Source organism: Botryllus schlosseri, chromosome 16 (assembly GCF_051294905.1).
Source record: "Botryllus schlosseri isolate E-star chromosome 16, Bs_hap1, whole genome shotgun sequence".
NCBI lineage: Eukaryota > Metazoa > Chordata > Ascidiacea > Stolidobranchia > Styelidae > Botryllus > Botryllus schlosseri.
The window spans coordinates 18,804,340-18,827,531 of record NC_137251.1 but is presented as its reverse complement, the minus strand read 5'-3'; the positions used below and the strand labels follow the sequence as shown (position 1 = coordinate 18,827,531).

At 41.1% G+C, this 23,192-nt stretch overlaps 1 protein-coding gene across 1 annotated transcript; it reads left to right on the top strand.

The window, feature by feature from the left end:
- The first annotated feature begins 10,115 nt into the window (after window positions 1-10,115).
- On the top strand, window positions 10,116-21,425 carry LOC145458602 (uncharacterized). The gene is made up of 3 exons (XM_080337018.1): window positions 10,116-10,378; window positions 10,567-10,731; window positions 20,674-21,425. Exons 1-3 carry the CDS (start codon window positions 10,246-10,248, stop codon window positions 20,844-20,846), a joined length of 471 nt encoding a protein of 156 aa, XP_080193144.1. The 5' UTR covers window positions 10,116-10,245; the 3' UTR covers window positions 20,847-21,425.
- The last annotated feature ends 1,767 nt before the right edge of the window (window positions 21,426-23,192 follow it).

The window sequence follows — 23,192 nt, the reverse complement described above, 5'->3', positions numbered from 1 at the left end:
ACTAGCTTTACGGAAAACTGCGAGGGCCACTTGAATGTTGATGACATTTTTAGTCGTCCCATAGGAGCGAACCGGATAAGGTCACGGTTAAAACAAAATTTATGTCACTAAGCATCAGCATCAACAACAACTATGTCATGAAAACTCGTAGCCGCGCTAGGCACGAAAGTTTTTCCAGGTTAATGAATTCGCTGAATCATATTGTTCCTTGTATAGCATATATTGCGCGTCGGATCTGTATATACCGCTGGGCTCATTTGGAAGGGGCAGGATTATTACGCGCTTCGACATATCAATATCGACGATTCCGGTGAACAAGCATCCATCATTTTGTGCCAAGGTTTCATCGCCGATTATCTTTCTGCAAGTGCCAAGTGAAGACGCGAAGTCGCATGTTGTACGACACGTTCATTTGTGTAAATTGGGCGCATTTTCAATTTTCAGGCGGAGATACCAATACTGAAAGCAAGAAATCGAGTGACAATAAATCGGGCGAAGTCAAATCAATCCAATACGAAATATTCTATTTTCTTTTCATATACGAAGATCTACGATTACTGTGGCTGGCCCCTGGTTAAGCCAATGCGTTGGAATCGATAGTTCAGTCATCAACATCCCTAATTTCGCGGTCAGGCTAATCAAATTTTTTGTTGGCCGTGGAAGTTCCCAATAAGTTTCCTGAGTATTTTTTTATGATATATCTAATTTCGAGAATTACCCCACGAGCCACTCAAAACCCATGGGTTGGCCGCCAATGTTTTAAACTAAGAATTCTGAGCCCTACTATATTGGCGAACACGGTGCTAGAGCTACACGCATCCGCACGATGTGTAGCAACTTTTTTCTGTAGGACTGTATGAGGCATACGGAACGTTGAATAATGAACATAGTCATCATTCAGTGTTCACCATTTCTGCGTGATTAGTCCTCAGCTACGAGCGTGAATATGATTTCACAAGCAACTCAGCTGTAAGTCTTGCAACGCAAGCATAATTAATGAATGCAAATGTTGTAAGAAACCAACGACCTATTGACCAGGGCCTCTAATTTTAGGTCATAATATTGATATCGACGAGCGGGTGTTTGATAATGCGTGATAATCAAGTCATTGTCTAATCCTCCCAATTGATCAGCCATCTCACACCCCCAAATTGTACGTCTCGTGTCCCCTTTGGGGTGCGAGCACCGTCCCATGTTCAAAGACGTTTATTTGCTGGCCGGAATTGATTATAATATCATTGTAATCTAGCCGGTTGCCCACATTGGAGAATGTGACATAATGAAAAACGAGAGCCTATAGCATGTCACACCTGAGCAGTGAGCATGCAACTTTATAATGCCAAACCTAACCTTGACCCCCAAATGAACTTTTACCCAAACTATGACGCCAGCACTAACTGTGACAGAACCCCAAACCTTACACTAACCCTCACCTCAACCCACATACCCACTGTTGCATTCCAAAGCGTCGCATATGTTATTGTATAGCATGCTCATTAGAGTTGATCAGATTTAAATTTGTCAGGACACTTGGGTATTACCATTCCAAATGGTGTTTTAGTACACAAAAATGCGTTTTCGTGCGGTCTTGACTATCGTCATTGGGATTTTACCTCCCTTGAATACCGCCATCAAAGACAAGGGCATATTCACATTATTGTTGGGTATTCCGCCAAATGTATATGATTGCTCAATGCTCATATGCCCACTGCCCAGGCCACTGACAGTTTGAGCCATTGCCTTCTTATTATACAATTCAAATTGGAGGGAAATTGATTTACACGTGCTAAACTTTCATGCTTGCTTTACACATGGTTATAACGTCATGGTGAATCATGTCGATTGCCGTAGATGAGCGAATCGCAATTATCGACTATTTATTCTCCAGTGGCAAACTTCTGCCGCTAATAGAATTTGCTGCTTTGTGATGATTAGACGAATCATGTCTGTGTGTATCATTTTGAGGATACTTGAGTGTAACGCTTAAGATTATCTTGCACTGTTTCAGTAACATGTCGATTACTTATTAGATCAATCACAAAACTCGCAATGATAATTTTCCTACGTGTCTCTGCGTGTGAGAACGTATCACCGACACTTTCTAACAACCAGTTATCGGGCGCCGCATAGTAGCCTATTAGTCTACATTCGAGTGCCCTTCAGAACCCCCAAAACCACTCTTACTTTGTCTGCCTAAAAATATGTGTTGATCAGTGTTATGAAGCATCAGCGACGTCTCCATCGCCAGCAGCAGCAATTTGATCGTGAAGCTGCCGACCGCAAGTTTCAGTTGCAGCTCGAAAAGCTCAAGCTGAAGCAGGCCCGAGATTGTGAAGAATCCGAAGAACTATTTACGATGAAGCTTGAAGAAATTCGCCAGAAGTCATTATGGAAGACTGACACAACTTGGGCGAATTCTTGAAAGACGTTGTCAAGAAGTACGACAACCATCCATCGGCAAACCATAGAGATCTATGTTTACCAGTGGTTATTCTGAAGAAATTCAGAGGCATGGATACCGAAGTGGTCGAGTCTTTGTAAGCGGTTGAAAATAAACATGAATATTCCACTTCCGTAGAAGAAATCAACGTCTTCATACCGGCCGGACAACGATCCTTTGAGAGCCGCCTTCAAATACGAGATTTTGTAAAACCGACTGACATTTGGATTCTTATGAACCAGCGGCTCGAACTATACTCCCAAAATGCAGGAAAGGTCAAAATTTCACCGCTGAATGTAGGCGGCAATATTCCCATTCCGTAGAAGAAATCAACGTGTTCATACAGTCGCCAGAAACAGCAATGATTGATCTCAAGATATTCGTGGACTCGGAAATAGACGAGCTTGACGATGGTGATTTAAAGACCGAAATCATTGATGGCATGAGAAGATCAAAAGAAATTTATATGATACACATTCCTCTTGCCAATTCCAGATCTTCATCACTCAAAGCGGCCGAGGAAGCTGACGAAGCCGCCGGTTCTCTCCCTAGTGGAATAGTGCCGCTTATTACATTCAGCGGTGACATTTCTACTTTTCCTGCATTTTTGGAGTCGTTCGAGCCGCTGGTTCATAAGAATCCAAAGGTCAGTCGGTTTAACAAAATCTCGCATTCGAGGGCGGCTCTCAAAGGATCGTCGTCCGGCCTTCTCAATGGGTTCCCCTCGACGGCAATGAGTTATGAGCCTGCCGTGGACGCTGTACTTAACAGGTACGGAAGGAAACAGTGCATAGTGAGAAATCACATCAAAGACTTACTGCAAGGTGAGAAAATCAAATTTAAGATCGACAAAGTTAGAACACTTCTCGATGCCGCTACTGCCAAAAAGGCTATTTTTTTGCCAGTATGACGTCTCTTGGGACCAACTGTTTACACAGGTACTAGAGTCCCAGTTGCCGGGCACGCTGCCTGCGCGTCGGGTCAGGAAAACTAGCCCCTTGATCGAAGCCGATAAGGTTCCTGATTCTGCTCTCTTGTTTGAATTTTTAACAACGGAGTTAGCGACGATGTAATCTCTATATACGTTGCGTGATGGACGTCGCTCTGCTGATACTTGTGATAAGTCGCAACGTAAAGAGGAACGGGTTAGTTGTGACACAGAGAAACCTGATAAATCATTTTCTGCCCAGTCTCTCGTCATTCAATCTGTCCCATTACCTTGTGCCTACTGCTCCAAACCTCATCTATTGAAAGATTGTTACAGGTTCTTGAGATTGACTTCAACCCAGCGATTGGCTAACATGGTTATGAAGCCTGAGAAAGTGTGTTTTAGATGTTTATTCCCGATTGACACAAAGGCCACCCGAAGCATTTTCATCAATGTAAGAACGTTGTACCGTCACTTGCTGTGCGACACCACACCACAAATTGTTGCACGTTTCTGTGGAACCGTTGATTGACGCTAAGTGTAAGACAGGGGTGTCAAACTCAACTGACTTCACGGGCCGGATTCAACACTTCAGGTCACTCACGGGCCGCACCGAAATTCCTCAATCTCAAAATACGTCAAAACCCATGCTCATATTTTTGATTACATAAGTATATTACATTATATTGCAGATCATAGGTGTTCTATTCTAGCTGCACCTTTATCCAAAAACAGTGGAATTGGCAATGATACGATTATTGGGCGGCTGAACACGCAGTTATAAACCGATAAAACAGTGACTCTGACGATGATATAAGTTGGCATATTTCTATGCTCCCTTCGTTTTATGGATATGTTGGCATCAAACCTGTGTATACGTTGTAATTTGATTCATATTATTATATCGCGATTCGGGTTTCTCTCGAGGCTGGAGACCTCGTATCACGGTTTCGAATTGACCTTTTCGCTTCTGTGAATAACTAGTTTTTAGTCAGTGACAGGAATTCGCACTTTCTTGCCTTCTCTTGATTGGGTCAATGTCTGCGACCTGCTCATAATGGTGACTAGAAACCACAACAGCGCATGTCTGTGTTATTATATATGGCCTATAAACATACTCGACATGTGCTATTTTGGAGGACTATTTAATGGAAGTGTTTCTTACTAAATATCTCAACATTTGTTAGAAATGTGCAGGATAATACACGCATTTTTCAATCTACTCAGAATTATTCGCGGGCCTGATGAAATCATCCAGCGGGCCGGATGCGCCCCGCGGGCCGCATGTTTGATACCCCTGGTGTATGGTATCAACCGTTGACGTTTCCACCGCTGCATTGCGAGATTCCGGTATAGACACATTATTACCTACTGCATTGAGACGGATCAAACACAATAGTGAAGTTAAACAGGTTAGAATCGCGTTTGACTCTTTTTCCAATAAGAGCTTAGTAACTCGTGATCTAGCTGATTCATTGAAGCTATCACCAATTAAAAGTGATTGTCTCGACATTAGCGGGTTCGTATACCTATCGTATAATGGATGTTGTAAAATTCATGCTATAGTCCCCTGATGGCCTCGAGAGCGTCGGCGGCCTCGAGAGCGTCAGCGGCCTTTAAGAAACATCGATTTACGTTCACATCAAATGTCTCACTTATAGATGGTCTGAATCTCGCCGATCCTCTTCCAAGGGAAAACGCGACCATTTATATTCTTCCTGGGGACGATATTATTTTTCCCTAATGAAAGGCGAGATAATTAGTCCGGCTGTCCCTGAGATGGGACCTTGTGCGATCCACACGATATTTGGCTGCGTAATAGCAGGTCCTTGCTGTAAACTGGAACAAGGTGCGAGCAACTCCTCTAGTTGCTTACTTCTCACAACTGCGCCAAAGGACGTTTCGTTGAGTTACAAGTTGGAAAGATTTGCTGATCTACATTGCATCGGCATTTGGGACAAGGTCATTCCAACTACAGTACGGAACATGCCCAATTTTCAATCCAATTATCGCGAGGCCTGTTCAAGATTGCTGTCGACCGACAAAACGCTGCGCAGAAAGCCGGAGAAGTTGAACCACGATCACAGATGTTAGGACCAAGTAGCTAAATTCTCTCGAATCTATATCAATACGTTCGTCTTTGGAATTTGGATAGATGATGGAAGAATCTGTTGACCGATCACAGTCGGTCAAGCGGGTATGTTTGTACGAGTCATGTTTTTAGTGAATGAGTTTGGATGTTTTAGTGAATCAGTTTACTTCAACTGTCCTTTAGTTGCATTTAGTTTTTCTCACCGACAACTGTTCTGTTTAATTTGATTGATCAGTTAATTTAATTGTTGCGCCGTCCGTTTTCGTTTACCAATATATATCAATCGTTACTGTTGTTTCATTTCTCTATTGGACTATTATCGGACTAGCAAGCAATCTTGCGAATCTCGCCATTACGTATCTTCTGACCAGAGTTGGATCAATTACAATAATTCAGTTCAATTACAATTACAATTACTCCCTTACATGTTTCAATTACATTACAATTAGAATTACTCAATGCTAAAAATATCAAATTACAATAACAATTACTTTTACTGTTAAGCATGTAAATGATTCGGTAGAGAGGTGTTCTTTGACAACCGTAGCGACGTAATTAGCAACTATCTCAAGCTATTCATGTATCGTTCACGATACGTAGAATACCCTCTAATTGAAAAAAGACTTGAACGTATTTGAACTATTCCTAATCATGAGTACTGAAAACTACAAACACAGAGAAATATTTCAAGCGACTGTTAGCAACCAAAAGTTTGAGCGACTAACAGCGATTAGGCTACATGACAGTCAATGAAATGTAATCAAACGATTAGGCTATACTCAGAGCTGAGTGAGGATAATGAAATGTAATTGGTAAGGCTTCAGCGATAAGGATGATGCCGATATGGTGTGAAAAATTAAAATAAATGAAAAAGCAAAGAAGCTCCTGATAACTACGAATTGGAGCATTTAGGTTCGCATTTACATTTTCACTTGCTCGGAAACTGTTAGATTGCATTTGATGAACATTAGGGTGCGAAAAGTTTCCGGCCCCAGTAAATTTGACCAAGGTTGGAGGTAAGATTGGGATGACACCTCTACAGATCCATTTTTGAAATATTAGATTTAGTTTAGCACACTGGTTCACTAACTTTTTTTAGACACGCAACCCTTTATGACAGTGAAATATTTCGTACCCCCGTATCGTCATATCACACAATGAAACTATAATGTTAGAAATCCTTACAGATAGTTTGATGGTATGAAAGGTTATGACTGTTGATGAGAGAATTCTCCAATATGAAATTCGGACTATATACATAGCAATCACTATGAAATGGAGGTGAATCGCGCCAAGCGCGAAAAAGAATTTCAGTTTACCCCCCCCCCTCCCCCTTCAGATGCTTTCACGCCGCCCAAGGGGGACATGCCCCCTGTTTGAGAGCGACTGGTTTAGCCTATATTGTCATTCACAAAGTTTTCGGTTGCTACTGAAGTATGGGAAACAGTTTAGCATGGCCGAATTATCTAGTTATGAGACACGCATAGAACACCGATGTAAATAGGCTAATAATTACAGGTGGCGACTGTGTACTAATGCCTTAAGGCCTTGCGACCCCTCGTCATCATCCATGTCTGTACCGGATTTTCACTGGTGTGGCGAATAAATGATTGATTGATTATTTTATGTTGTTACTGATCAATATTCCATAGCAATGTAATTGAAATTTTTATGGAGCAAAAATTTTATCATAATACAATTACAACTACAATTACACAAAATAGAAATGCTTCAATTACAATTACATGAAAAAATGTCATTAATTACATTCAGCTCAATTAAAAATTACAATTGATCCAACTCTGCTTCTGACCAAGCTAATATTGTTAGACTGCTTGTATTTGGGAATAGAAGAGAACTGATACGCAACGTTTGCCTAGTCCCCTCTGCCAGATTTGGTGCAGCAGAAAGTATTTGACACCAGCTAAATCGGTACTCATTGGTGTGCCGCGTCGAAACAACATGTGTCAGTACAAAGGTTGCCTGCTTCTGCCAACTAATAACGTTTCTACTGCAAGGAGTTTCTTAGAGCTTCGATAGAATGAAAAGGAAGTGCGTCACAGCATTACCAGGATTTCAATGAGTGTGTCTGGATGTTGATGTATTGGAGATGTCTTACTATAGATACCAACAGAACTATAACAGAATAATAACGTCGAGTACGATGCATGAGCGTGATGAGACTCGAGTCAGTTGCCAAGTATTTTGCTCTCACAATTATACCCTTAGGAAGTTAGATACACTGCATACATAAATATTGTTCGCTGGTGTGGAGTTTCTGCGACGGGGCGGTCTGAGATTATACGAAAACCAATGAAATCAAACTATATTGCATCCCATCCTAAAGATATAATGTTCGGCAGCGTTACGTATGGAGAGATTACAAGATTCTCAAGAACAAAACGTGCACTGTCGTTTTTTCAAAGGAAGTGTTTGATTAGGCAACGCAACTTTATACCTAATTTCAACAAAGTCACAAAATTAATCGAAATATTTCCACCTTGTACGTTTGCTGCAGGCTGACGAACATTTGCAAACGACCTTGAATAATGTTTCTGTGCGAATTCGAAACCTTATCCGAAACATTTCCCGGTAAAGTGATCATACGCATTCTTATCCTCCTTTTACCCGACTAAATATGTCAATTGAACTGATTTGATGCGTTAGTTTCGTGATCTAATTAAGAGATACAATGCATTGATGATTCTGCTACATGTTTCAAGCAAATTTTGCAGGCAGACAAAGCCTACTCTTTACGTAGCTACAGGCCTGAATAGCGCAGTTGTTGACCATGCAGCGAAGTCAGCTGAGGCATGCAAATCAATTTACGGAGATCGCATTAATTGATGTATCGGTATCGGCGACTTCTAACTATCACTCATGCAGTTATCGCATAAAGCAGAAGTCTCAAACTCAAATGTGCTCGCGTGCCGATTTACTAGCTTTTGATGACGCCGCTGGCCGCAGCATCAATAACAGGGATATTCAATGTATGATTTCCAAGTGGGCCTTATTTAACGGGACCTTGCAGACAGGCATTCCACAAACATCGTGGAAATATAATTTACTATTGTACTATTCACGCTTGACACGAAAGAAATCACATTTTCAAATATTTTGATAAAATAGTTTTTGTGCTGGGCATGCTTTTTTAATTAATAAGTTATAGACATCATGCGAGAGGATGCATCATGACATCGGAAAACTGTCGGGTTGTAATATTGCAGCTAGTGGGCATTTGACGTGCCACAATTTTATTACTGAAGATTGGTCTGATGTCAGAGCATTTGAGCGGTGTAGCCTTATCCTGGTTTTCATATAGTCGTTATAAGTATAGCATGGGCTATTGTTACTGTCATTGCCAAAGTCAAATTAAATCAGTGTTGGATTTAGCCTTCGATATTATTATTGGAACATATCGATAACAACGTAAATAGAATCATTATTGAGCCATAATCATGGGATTGCTTCTTAACCTTTTTAGCGATCGTACCCCTTGTGCTGTGCTTCCAATAAGTTTTTTGTTGCCCTTGTCCGTTTTCAACACATTTTCTGATGGTACCAATATTAAAATCAGAAAGCCCATTCGCATAAAATCGCGCGTAGTTCGGAGACTATTTTTCAGCTGAATAAATTGGCAAATAAAATATTCCTTACTCGCCACCGATGATAACATGGATAAAGTGAACATACAACACCCATCCAGTAGCATGTAACCAACTATACGTCACGTCAAGTCAATCGATTTTTGAAGGTGACTCGACTCAAGTCAAGTCACTCGATTTTTGGAGGTGACCCGAGTCGAGTCAAGTCAAGTCACGAGTCAAGTCCCATTTCAAGTCCAGTAGCCTTTTAGAAGTATGAGGCATGCCTACGCCATTGCATTTTGATGGCTGTCTGAAATACAGATTGACTGGTCATTGATTTTGAACCGATGAGCGAATATGACGTTAAATATACACGCAAGACGGCGCTGTATAGCTTACATTACGTATAATTGCATAGCCTCAGTTTAAAGTTATCAGCCAAAATAGAGAATAGAGAAACGAATTGATAAGATGCAATATATTACCCATTTACAAATGGATATGATACAATTCGAGCCTGCGCCAATGGTCGAGGACTATATAAACTATCTTCGAATTTAATTGCAATAAAGCAGGAGGCTTGGTTCAGGTACGGAGAACAGTAATAGACATTTTTCTATTAAAATACTTCACTAGACTAGTTTACGACAGCGTAAGCGTAAGCTTCGATCACTTCGTAAGCGGTCAATTTATTTGTGAGAGAACAATTGGGAGGATCAGTAAAACGCACGATCATTGAATGATTGGTCGCTCTCACGGGTTACACCAGCGTTTCGCGAACAATCCGATTGCAAGATACAGTGATTTTTATCGACATCGATTGCTTGATGACTTGAAATTTACTCGTGAATTTTGCTTCGAGTCACGAGTCAATCCACATTTCTGATACGCCGAGTCAAGTCAAGTCAAGTCATTTTAACAAAGTGACTCGAGGCAAGTCAAGTCATACGAAAAAGGTGACTCGAGTCATCCCAACACTGATGCCTGGAAGTACGACTCGCCACCCCCGCCCATAATAAACAATGGCGAATCACCAGCGATCAATACCATTACTCTCTGACTCGACTCCACAGCCCTGCTTTGAAATCAATAGTTTCAACAAGCATTATTTTCAACTACACCGAGTTGAAGCAGTTGTAAATATGTCGATTATATGTGACAGACCTGCTTCATTTGAATTGACTACGTGGTTTGCAGAATGGGTTGGAAGACGGCATGTTGTCTTCAAGGCGGAATGGGCTTGGTTACTCCGTTGGGCTTAGTTATCTTCGCGTTCGCAACCCCACGTTGGAAAAATACAAGCAGCGGATCCTATGGTCTTTTCACAGCAGGTACATCGTTGAAAAATTTCAATGTAAGAAATGGCCTATGTTGGTGAAATATAATATTTAGTAATAATAAATTTATAAGATATGATCTAAAATGAGTAACATTTAACCGTCCTGTTGTCACAGTTGTCATCCTTGGCCTCTTTCAAATAAAAAGAGCGCCAACCCTGGTTTAATGTTGATATTGACAGTTGACAAAGGCGGTGCGGAATATGTGGCGATCGTATTCATGTCACTTGCCATAGCCAGTCTGCTACTTGCTATCGTTTCCCTAACGTGTGACGAATGTGACGTCGAAAGAGTCGGGGGTGACGAGAAAATGCCTATACTTGGAGTGATATCGGCGATATTGGCTCGTAAGTGTCACCGGTGCTACGACAGATTATATAACTGAGCTGGATGAGTGGCCGTGGTGACTCACCTATGATCAAACAATTGAAGATATCCACCGACAACACGATCCATAATCATCAGCTATAGAGACCGGTACAACAAAGCGAGCTCTTGAATCCGAATTAAGGTTATATTTTCATGATTGGAGTCATCTAGCAAGGTAGCTTCGATGTTTTCAGTATAAAATTTAACTCTCATTGCCATTAATATAGGTATTGTATCAATGAGAATTATGCCTTCCTTCAAGATAGCTTAAAATCCTCGATAGTGTATTTGTTCGTGTCATATCTTTTAGAACATGTATCACATGGCTATATACCAGAGATGAGCTCGGATTTGCGTTTGGCCTTGAAAAGGCAGATTTGATGATTTTTGCCGGATTTGGATTAAATATGAATTACCATTATTTCTAAGACGGGTTTGGATTTGGATTTAGACTTGGATATAAAATTTCTGATCAATTTCCATGCGAATTTTGAACAAATCGCAGTCATTATAAATTTCCGCGATTCGCGCAACTAGGCAATCGAATTTTTCATATCATTGATAGTCGCGATTTCGGTGCTTGTAGTAAGCCAATATAAATAAACAGAGATGCCTCTGGTATTCACAGTTACCTGTTCCGGCGACCTCAAGAATGGAGTTGTCCAGTGATGATTCTTAACCATGGGTCCGCGAAACCTCTGAATTTGTAAAATGATTGATAACATAATTTGATTATAGGGAAAGCATGAGACTGTTTCACTTCATATTTGCTAAAACTTCAGGACTCACTTCATTGGAATGGTCGTCTGAGATTTAAAAAAATCCTACCGTGCTGTTTAGGGACGTTTTGTTGGGATCGTTTGAAATTGAATTTTCCGATATTTTCCCTAATCTCTCCCATTGAAGAGATTTAAACCTCGCCACTGAATCCATTTCTCCACACATAACAACTATTCCAACATAACTTCAAGATGAGATGCTACAACGAAATGACTATAGGCTGGATGTTATATGTTCATTAAAAAAGTGTTTCTGAATTTTGATGCCATACATCATACCTGGGGAAAGTGCGGCCCGCGGGCCAAATGCGGCCCGCTAAGCTATTCTGTGCGGCCCGCGAAAGGTTGCTTGGAATTCGAAACATAAAACTTGCTTTTTGAATGAATAAAGCCATAGGCTGCAACTACTGAACAGGAAATTCGTTTACTTTGAAGCCTGTTCATTAATATGCCACGATTACGCAGCCTACGTACCTCGCATGCGTAATCCAGATTCAAAATAAAGGCAATGTGGCCAAGAACGAGCAGCAATTATAGTCACAAGAAATCACTCTTTCTATATAGTTTAGTTCAAACATTCTTTGTTGCCATTGTCACATTACGCATTATAGGGTGTATGTTTCAAATTGTTACGTGATACGTTTCCAAATCCCTAATTTATAAAACAAGTCAATCAGTGCTCGCGGTTACTATATGACTCATCATATTCATCACCAATAAAGGATTATCGAGCATCCCAAAAATAAAATGCCTCAAACTGAAATTAAAAAAGGTTTAGAACGGGAGTCGGCAACCCCCGTCCTTTAAGTTTTTGTCGAGCATGTCGCCGAGATTAAGCATTTTAATTAAGCTTCGCTCAAACATCAAGGCTATAAGGTGCACACTGCTCGGAAGGCAGCGACCAAGAAAATAAGCTTTGTACTATTGCACATGTATTTCACTTTCAGTGCAGTGGTTCTCGAACTGCGGGACAGGAAAGCATCAGAAGGGGGCGCGAAGCAGACTTTAATGAATTTTTTTCGCGCGATCTACACACAGCTTATAGTTATTGGTCTGCGTATTGTCCGACTTTGATATTTCAGAATTCTTTCATCAACAGCCGTATCCTTCCATGCCATCAAACCATCCGTTGGGATTGCCAATATTCTGGTTGCACTTTTTAATATTTGTGATATCATGATGAGGACGGCGTGAATTTTTTCATAACGGGGGACGTGCTTAAAAAGTTTGATAACCAGTGTTTTAGAGTCTTAATAGAAGGAACTTAAGAAGAGTTAAATTGGTTTTATGTTTAGCATTATTTCGAATCATCACGGCAAATAGATATTTTCTTAATTAACTGTCACTTTCTCATTGCCTAACATCAACACATTCACTGAGCAGAATTTATTACCATTGTAATTTAGAAATATAATTAAATACTCTGGAGAATATAGCTAAAAATTTTCACTCGGCCCGCCAACGTATTTTCTACTTCTCATTTGGCCCGCGGAGTAAAATAATTGCCCACCCCTGCTATATATGATGCGATCACACGAAAAAGTGTCGTCGGGAGCATTACGCGTTGATATTACATTTGTCAGCACCTGTCCTTGTGTACATATTGTCGGCACTCGTTCACATCAAATCGAGGACGTGGATTTTCAAGACGATAAGACAACTGCGAAATTCGCTTCGAAATGACAAAAGTCTGACCAATTTCTACGTATGGTATGATGTTATTGTCACGAAAAATCATTTTTGGCTGTGTCGCACAAGCCTACAGTTAATATGTGCACACGACTGGTGGCGTTTGCACGATAGTTGAGATAATTTAAACTTGGGGGTTCACGAGGGTCCGTGACGGTTCAAAAGGGGCCCGCAAAGACAAAAAAGTTGAGAACCACTGGCCTAGTCTATACTTGGCTCGTTACGGATATAGTATGTGTGAGTTTTTGGGAATGGTATGCATAAAGAGGATTGTTGAAATCCCGTGGCTTAGACATTTTGTTGATCAACCTATGAGGGCCTAAGACCAACGTTTTTTAGGGGGCGTCAGATAGATTGTCACAGCCTTGCTAGCGTAACGTCGTATTGACAGACACTGTGTTCATACTTCCTTTTGGACACCGCTAGCGGGTAATAATGATAATTGTCAGATTACATTTTCATCTGAACAAGACACACACAATGTAAAATGCGATAAGACACAATGCGGGTACTAAGTAGGGTTACCATACGTCCTTTTTCAAGAGGATTTGCCCTCTTTTTTAAACTTTTTTGAAAGTGTCGTCGGAGGACGCCCGAATGTCCTCTTTTTCGAAATTTTATCCTCCTTTTTAGGCTTTTGGTTAAATATAGGGTATTGTTTGTTTGTTTGTTTTATTAACTCATCATTGGCGCTTATCGCTATTACAGTCATTTGCGTCCAGTATATGATTTTCATTAATGTCAGATGTCTTTTTTGGTGTTTGCTCCTTCAACGTGATCTTTAGCTGCCATCTTTCTCTTCCTTTGGTGAAGGCACTGTATTTACAGCGGGATCGGCGATGAGGAGCCCAGATAAACCTCCGACACATAGAAACATGGCAGAGCCGAGACTCGAACCAGCAACCATTGGCGTCGTGACTGCAGTGTTTTACCAACTGCGCCACCCGCTTCCCAAAATGTAGGGTATAATTCGACTGAGGTACAGTTAATCAGCACTGAGGTAACGCTCCGGCGACTATCAGGGAAGTTGTATCGGAAAGTTTACCTTCTTTTATTTTTAGTCCAACCACGTAGAATTCAACAATTTCTGGAGCGGAGTCGCTTTAGTTTCAAACCAGCAACTTTCTTCAAAACTCTGTGGAATGTTGGAATAGTATATATGGTCGCCGGGGACCTGGCGGGAGCTCTTATGGGCCTCACGGTGCCTCGAAACTCGTGTTGGAACAGTGACCCTTTTAGACCCCCCGATCTCTCGCACGGTCCCATATGTTCTTATGGGCGGAGTGATGATGATGATGATGCCACCTTTTCAGGTATAGGTTGTGGTGATGATGTGTCGTGAAAGCCGGGGTGGCGATTCGTGCTTTAAGGTATAGGCGGCGATCATGAGGTGGTGTCTCAGCTACAGACATCTTTGACATGGTGACCCAGTCACGTGTAGTCATCGTCGACATGGTGTTGTTGTATATTTATCGATGTATGTTATAATAGCGAACACAGTCACGTGGTATGTCCTTACCTAACGTATATATTCCAGATTATTATTTATGACTGATTCGAGTCAATCCTAACATTTACGATGAGTGTGACACCAATATCTTTATTCTTATGGGTGCGGTCGCATGCTAAGGTTTTCAGGTGTAGGCGCGTTTGCGAACTAGCGCTCATTCAAATAGGTGAGAAATAGTTTGCAAATCACACGGTTGCTGACAAGATAGTGCCTCAGACATAGCGATCTTTCATGACTTGGTGTTACAGACATACCGATCGCTCACAAGGTAATATTTTGGTAATTAGTTTGTCTCAGAACCGCTTTCACTAGCGAGATATAATGAGAATAAGTATTATTAGCAAAGAATAACAGAACCGGACTGACGGTGACTTGAATACCAAAAAAATGTCACTGTCTGTTCGAACTCTAATCTTTTTTTTAGAGTCTAATCCTTTTTGAAACTGAATATTACCTTACTTGACCAACTTTTTGATCCGTTTTCGGATTATTCGCGTGAACCCTATATGTTTTCACACTTCCAGAATAGTGGTTGACTTTAGTTGTTTCATAAGAATCATGAGAATATTCAATCAATGTGGTAATTCACCAACTTGAAATCAAAGTCGCGGTACAAGTGAAGTTGAATCGTATCCGAATGTGTTAATTTGTCACCTTCAAATCAAGATTCGAAAACCAACAACTTTACACTTTCTGTTCTAACTCTAATCCTTTGCGATCAAACCCACTACACAACTGAAGTTGGATAGTAGTCGAATGCGTTCATTCGTCATCTTGACATCAAGGTAATATTATTCAAAGTCTGTATACATGTTAATGTGTTATAGACAGGGCCGTAACTGCCGCACCCCAAACCCCCAATTGGGGGGGGCGAGCTCGAAGGGACCCCAAAATTATTTCGTGAATTAGCATAAATGATAGAGTATTTTTTGAAAATTTATGTAACTTATTCAAAAAAATTTTGCGCTAGGCGCGATTTCAAGTTGTCAAATATCTTGATAATTGGGTGCTCTTTCCTCCAAGAAAAAATACGTAAGATTTATAGAAATGGGCATATCGGCGTTGGTCATTAGCGCGCCACGACGCACCAACACATATAAAGTTGACAAGGACTGCCCTTATGCTGGTCGAAAACATAGTTATATATACAAAATACATATAGGTTTAATTGTCGATAGGCGCCTAAATGACGGGCGCCGAATGTTTCTGCCTTGGCAATCTGAGCCTCACAAGACAAATACCATCCGGCATTGAAAAATTATATGCCATTGAAGAAATACCAATCTGAAACCGTGTGATCTTTTAGTTTAGTACAGGGGTGTCAACCATACGGCCCGCGGGCCGCATCCGGCCCGCCAGATGATTTCCTCCGGCCCGTGAAACAATTCTGAGTAGATTGAAAAATTCTTTTATATTTTCCAACACATTTGCAGGAAATACTTCCATGTTTATAGGCCCCAATATGACCAGCCGACTACGGCGCTGTGGTTTAACTCTAGTTACCATTAGTAACAAGTCGGTGAAATTGACATCCAATTTCCAGAGGGCAAAAAGTGCACACTAAGTTCAGAGTTTTATACAAATATGTACAAAGAAGTAGTAGTTCACAGAAGCGAAAACGCAGTTTACATGGTAAATATATTAGTTGCACAAATACATAGTAGCTGTGTCACTTTTGACCCAATTGATCTCCAGACGTGAGAGAAACCGGACTAGGCGCTTAATAATAATAAACCAAATTTCAACGTCCGCGTTTCCAGTTAAATATCTCGTATTCCTCACAACGCATATGGCGTGCTAACGCCGGATTACGACTTATTCGAAGGGATCATCCAATATGCTAACTTATATCGTCGTTTACGCCACTGTTTTAGCGATTCTTAACTGTATTCAACCAAGCAATCATCGTATTTTTGCCAATTCCATTGTTCGCGAATAAGTCTGTTGCGACTTGCTACTTTAAAAACTCCATGATCCGTGTATTATCTATATCTGTTTTAAAGGTATTCAAATGAAAAGCAAGAGCACGAGATAATATTTTGGAATCAGTTGGCTGATCCGGCCCGCGGGCGATTTGAAGGCTTGAATCCAGCCCGCGACTCAATTTGAGTTTGACACCCTTGGTTTAGTACGTTAGGGCGATTCTATATTTTTTGATATAGCAGACAGGAGGTCACGAAATAACATCATGTAACGAAGTCATACCAAAGGGTCCGCCCGCCCGAAGATGTTCAATTATTATTTACGGGATCTACAATTTTAAAGACACCAAACTCAGCTCTGCCGGTAAATCTAATTACGTTAGCAGAGAGGACAAAAAATCGATAGCAATATATATATGCAATTCCCGATCTTATCCACCGATTTTATCATGAATTATCGAAAATTTTCGCGCTTCGCGCTGGCTCGCTAGACAACACAGTTATCATTTCGTGGCAAAAGCCAACAACTTGATGGGGGGTCAGTTTATCAACCTATGGGAGCCCAAGACTCAAGATATTTATTTTTTATTTCGGGGGGGGGGGGCTTGACGAAGTGCTATTTCGTCCCTGCCAACGGGTAAACACCCATAGATGTTTAATTATTATTGAGGGGTCCTACCTTTTCAAGCACACCTCACTCAGCTCTCCCGGTAAATCAAATTTCGTGAGCAGAGAGAGGATCAAAATTGATAGCAATATATATGCAATTGACGATCATATTGACCGATTCAGTCATGAGCTATAGAATTTTCTCGCGCTTCGCGCGTTTAGGCGAGAAAAGTTAACTCACTATACGGACACCCAATTTAGATGAAAAGTAGCGGTAAATAGCGTGTATAGCCTGAGTGGGGGGCTGGGGGGCGAAGTCCCCCACAAGTTCGGCTTATCACCATATGGGGGGCGCTAGACCAGGGGTGGGCAATTATTTTTCTACGCGGGCCAAATGAGAAGCTGAAAACTTGTTGGCGGGCCGAGTCAAAAATTGTAGCTGTATTCTCCAGCGTATTGATTTTATTTCTAAATTGAAAGCAGTGAATTTCACTAAATGGGGATAAGTGGATGCGTTGATATTGGGGAATAAGAAAGTGACGGTTAATTAGCAAAAAAATATTTATTTCCCGTCATGCTTCGAAATAATGTTAAACATCATACATTTTGAACTCTCTTTTAACCCCTCTCCGCGTTTCTCTATCAATACATTAAAATGTATTTGGAACAGCCGAAACAGCAATTCGGCAGCCCTCAAAACGTTGGTCTTGGGCCCACATAAAGTTATAAACCAAACTTGTGGGGGGGCTTCGTCCCCAGACCAAACTCCCATCGGGATGCACGAGATTAACACTACTTCTGAGCGAGCTTTCTTGTATACACTAATTGGCAACGCTTTATGTCCTAATCGCGCGAAGTGCGGCATTTTTCCATGATTCATGATTCAATCTGTCAATAATATTGGTAATTGCATATATATTGCTATATCATCTTAACTTCTCTCAGCCCACGTACTCAGTTCTACCGCAAGAGCTGAGAGAGGTTTTGTCTTATTGGATATATCCGTGAGGGCCCGTTGGTATAATTACTTCGTTAAATGTTGTTATTTTGTTAGCTCCCGTCTACTATGTGAAAATATATTGAAATCGCCAAAGCGTACTTAACTAAAAGACGCACACGATTCCAAATTGGTATTTCTTCATTGCCTAATATTGCCTATGGACAATTGGACATCGTGGTTTTCTGTCAACATAAGGGCAGTTCTTTTCGGCCAAGGTTTTCTCGCTATCGAACTTTTTTCCCGTCACTTAGTTCAGTGGTTCCCAACCTTTCTCGACTCATCGCCCTCTTTTCAAGCCCCACACCGATCATCGCCCCCCAAGTTTTGTGAACCGAATAATGAGCATACAAACTGTAATCACCGGCTGGTTGACTAAAAATAAAAAATAGAAAAAGGGTCAACTTATCGGCTCGATGTCGTACTTTTACACTATTGAAGCTAAAAAAAATTATCCGACTTGACTCCAATGTAGCCGTTTTAACGCGCCGTCGCCCCCATATCGCCCCCTTCGTCATTTTCGCCCCCTAGACCGCCAAATCGTCCCCTGGGGGGCGATATCGCCGACGTTGGGAACCACTGACTTAGTTGATTTGATCAGCAATTGCAATTTCAGTGCCTTCTTGGAGTACCGTGCTGTTCGCCCAAACTTCATATGTCTTGGTGCGCCGTGGAGCGGTAATGGCTGACGCAGAAATGGCCAATATAACCCATAGCTCTCTAAATCGCACGCAACTCGAGAAAACTTTGAAAGAAGTTGCTTAAATCTTAAAAAAAAAAATCTTTAATTTATGTTCATTCACGAAAAAATTTTGGACCCCCTTCGAGTTCGCCCCTCCCCAATTATTGGTTTAGGGTGCGGCACGTACGGTCCTGGTGATACTATAAAGCTTATTTTCTTTGTGTGTACAGCTTGGCAAAATGGCCTTGTTTTTGAGCCAAGCTTGCAGTTCTTTCGTAATTCGCCGTCTCTTCACCGAGTATATGTCTTCGTGTTTTTGTCATAGAACCCACTTAAAATATGCTCCCTAAACACAGTGACGTGTTTGGCACTAACTAATAAAATGACAGGGTTACCCCAAACTCTAGTAAGCAAATATTTATTTCTCCGAACCTTCTTTGAATTTCAACTTTCGGCTTTTTTGACATCCTTTATAGGTGATGATGACTCATAGAAATCACGGGCATTGATTGACTTGTTTTGCGAATTAGGGATTTGGAAACGCATCACGTAACAATTTAAAACACGGACCGTGTAATGCATAATGTGACAATGGCAACAAAGAAGGTTTGGCGACTTCTTATGACTTTCTACAGCTACATTGACTATATTGCTACATTGATTTTATTTTGAATATGGATTACACATGTGAAGTAGCCTATTACGTATAGGCTGCGTATTCGCAGCATGTTAATGAACAGGCTTAATAGTAAACGAATTTCCGGTTCAGTTTATACATCATAGGGCTTTAGTCCACGCAGCAACATTAAGAAGTTGGTTTTAAATTTTGAATTTCGTGCAACCTTTCGCGGGCCGCACAGAATTGCTTCGCGGGCCGCATCTGGCCCGCGGGCCGCTCTTTGCCCAGGTCTGCCACAGTGTATTAAACTTGCTAGAGTTGTCAATGTAAAATTACGCATGAGTTCGAATTTCGTCATGAAATATTCTTAATTGGGCATTAATCCATTACTTGCCCCTGTATTTATTTATTACAGAATGGTATAATGTGCTTACCAACTAATATTTTACAAATCTATCAGTTCTAATTACCAAGGTTAAATGAAAAGCAGCAATATCGTTAATGTTGAATTCACAGAGCAAAACAAAACATAATTTAATCCTTTTCGTTAGGAAGTCGTTATTGATACATTTACCAAGCGGTTCAATACTTTATGATAGAGTCTGTGGTGAGAATTGAAACACTTACGCGCATTATCCGGTGTCAAGATATCGCACTATGTGAATTGACATACCGCCGCTTGATTAATGCTTAATCCGTTCGCACCATTTCACAAACACTTTGATCATCAAAAAATCAATTTCGAAAATGTTTGCTACGGTTATCTTAGTCGGGTAGATTTGAGTTATTTGTAGAACACACAGTACCAAATAAATCAGAAACACAAAATACATTGAAATATGGTAAATGCGTTTGTTTATTAACACTGTCATATAAATTTCTCCATTTTCATTCACTAAAAAAATTTTCACCACGAAACTAAAAGATCTTACTTGGATGTGGTTGAATTCTAGACTACATCAGTCCTGACTTATCAGATACAATACCCCAAGAGTATCACTGAGTTGTCAACATAGCATATATACTATTCATGGCATACCGTTTTTATATTATCATGCAAAATATCCATTAATTGCTCGTATAAGTTACACCACGTGCTTTTTTTGTTTACAGCTATCTTCATTCTGATCGCTATGGTCACTTACTACAACAATGATTGGAAATATCTTGATCATTTCGCTCCTTTCGGATACAGTTTTTACTGCGGTTGGCTTGCTTTCGGTGTCTCTTTCTTCGGAGGAGTTGTTATTGCAGTGCGAAAACTCTTCAGGGTAATCTGTGCATAAATATGTGACTGAAAATCTACCACTACTTATTTCTTTGTTCTCATTGAATTTGGATTGAATCTTCGTTTACGGACGTAGCCCAAACGCTTCTTGTGATTATATAACGAAAGCTGATGCCAGTAGCCCACACGAAGACTTTCTGTGTACAAATGATTCTGCAATATTATGTATGGAATCCGGACCGGCTTGCAAGAGTCGAAAGGTCTTACAATCAAACGCCCGCGTCGGCCTACGGATCAAAATATGCGAATATTCAAAGATGAGTTACACATACTGAGAAAAGAGTAACAGCAGATAAACATGAGTATGATGAACAATAAGATGAAGTCGGTCGGCGAAATCAACATGCCGGTTCCTGACCGGTAATCTCGATCGGAGGTTCGCATACACTTCCAGCATTTTCCGACTGAAGGAAGTATGCAACAAAAAGCTATACTGAGCTTTGTTAGTTAGGATGTTTTTCTAACAGCCCGTGGTCCGATAGTGCTGACGTGAATTTTTGCTCACGTTTTCTCTTGAATTGGTCTATTTAAAGAGCTATGTCGTTGCCATTTCGAATCATACTAAATGCGCAAGTTTTACTACCCGATGAAATTGCACAGAATTCTATAAAGTCGACATTATCTGAAACGAGACCTCTCGACGACGAGAACTCTAACTAATATAAGGAGACGGATTATGATGCTCAAAAATAGTGACGTCAAAAGTTGTCGCGCGGGAGTTTTTTATGCCTGAGAAAGGAGGCTCTCTGTTTATGAGATGGGGTAATTTTGTTCTACAATTAGAAAAGTTATGCGCAAGTTATATTTGGCGTGGAAACAGCGATGGCACAGAAAGAACATGGGGGCTGTGCGCGATGGTAAGTCCCCCAGTAGCCCAACAGTAATAGGATATTTGAAGTCCATGTGTTCCATTGCGACTGTGCGCCGGAATGCGCCATATGCGCTATCGAAGTAGACTAATCGAAAACGGCGGAAAATAGCGAAACGTCTGAACACCCCTGGTGTAGTACAGCGACCACACGTCATTGTATGATCGGAGAAGGTCTATTAAAGAACTTCTTAACGCGGCTTTAATGGTGTTTTCAACCTTTTGTCGGCCGTGGTCCAATTTGCAGTTTGAAAATGTTCTGCGGTCCACTCCTTCGAGTCCTATCGAGTCTTAGTTCTGCTAAAATAGGACCGGAATACTCAATTTGTAATGTAGGCTAATAGTCGCAAGCTATCGTGCTTCTAAAGATCACCAGCAAACTTGGAAGAGAATATATTGGCACGAACGGTTCTCATGTGGACCTGACTATATGGTTTACTAGGTTTGTCCTATTTAAATACACAGCAAACAAATCCTGTATAGCGCTATTTGATAATGATCGATTTATCAGCAATCCGGAGGGGAGGTTTTGGAACCGGACTCTTAATTCCTATTGCATGCCGGACGAATGGTACAGTCCAGCTTGTGCATGTAACGGTATACTTTGATACCAATGTAAGTAGGTAAAAACACGTGAATCTCTCTCGTGTCATTCCCGTGCGTGCCTGCAATCTGCATTAGTAATTTCTAAGATATCATCCATGTATTTCGCATAGACCTGCTACTCGCGTGTGGCCTCCCGCTGTTCGAGTCACGAAGCACCCCAATCTAATCCCTGCATCCACGGAATCTGTCATTACCGAGATTTTAGGTCCACTATGATGGGGAATAAGCAAAAGCATAACTGTGATTGCGAAACAGGCCAGCTTCTATCGATTTCAACGCGATGTCAGTGAATGAGAGAAAAAATGGGATTCGGGACACAGGAGCGTTGTTTGCAAGCTGTGGAATTATGCATGTATTGTAATTACTGATGTTGCTCTGCCATAGTGTGGGGCATGGACCGGAGCCGGAATTTTTTCAAATTTGGCCGGAGCCGGATCAGTACTTTTCTGATACGGTCGGAGCCGGATTGGGGCGGATCAGAACTTTTTTGATACGGCTAGAATCGTAATTAATAAGCCTGACTTTTGTAACTGAATAACTACCAACCACACTTCAGTAATCGCCAAGCAAGTGCGAAAATAAATGAGCCACATTTATGAATTCACGGAACCACCGTACTGTGGTAGGGCGGAACATGGACCGGAGCCAGATTGGATGTCCGACCGGTCTTTTTCGTTTTTAATCGGAGCCGGATCAGTACTTTTTCCGATACGTCCGTGGAACCGGACCAGAGAATTGAAAACAGGATCGGAGTCGGACCAGAGAATTCGTCGATCCGCTCCGCACCATGCCAGAACATCCAATCCAATGATACAATCGATTCGGCTCTCGCATTTATGTACAATTGTTTCGAATTAATGATATCAAGGG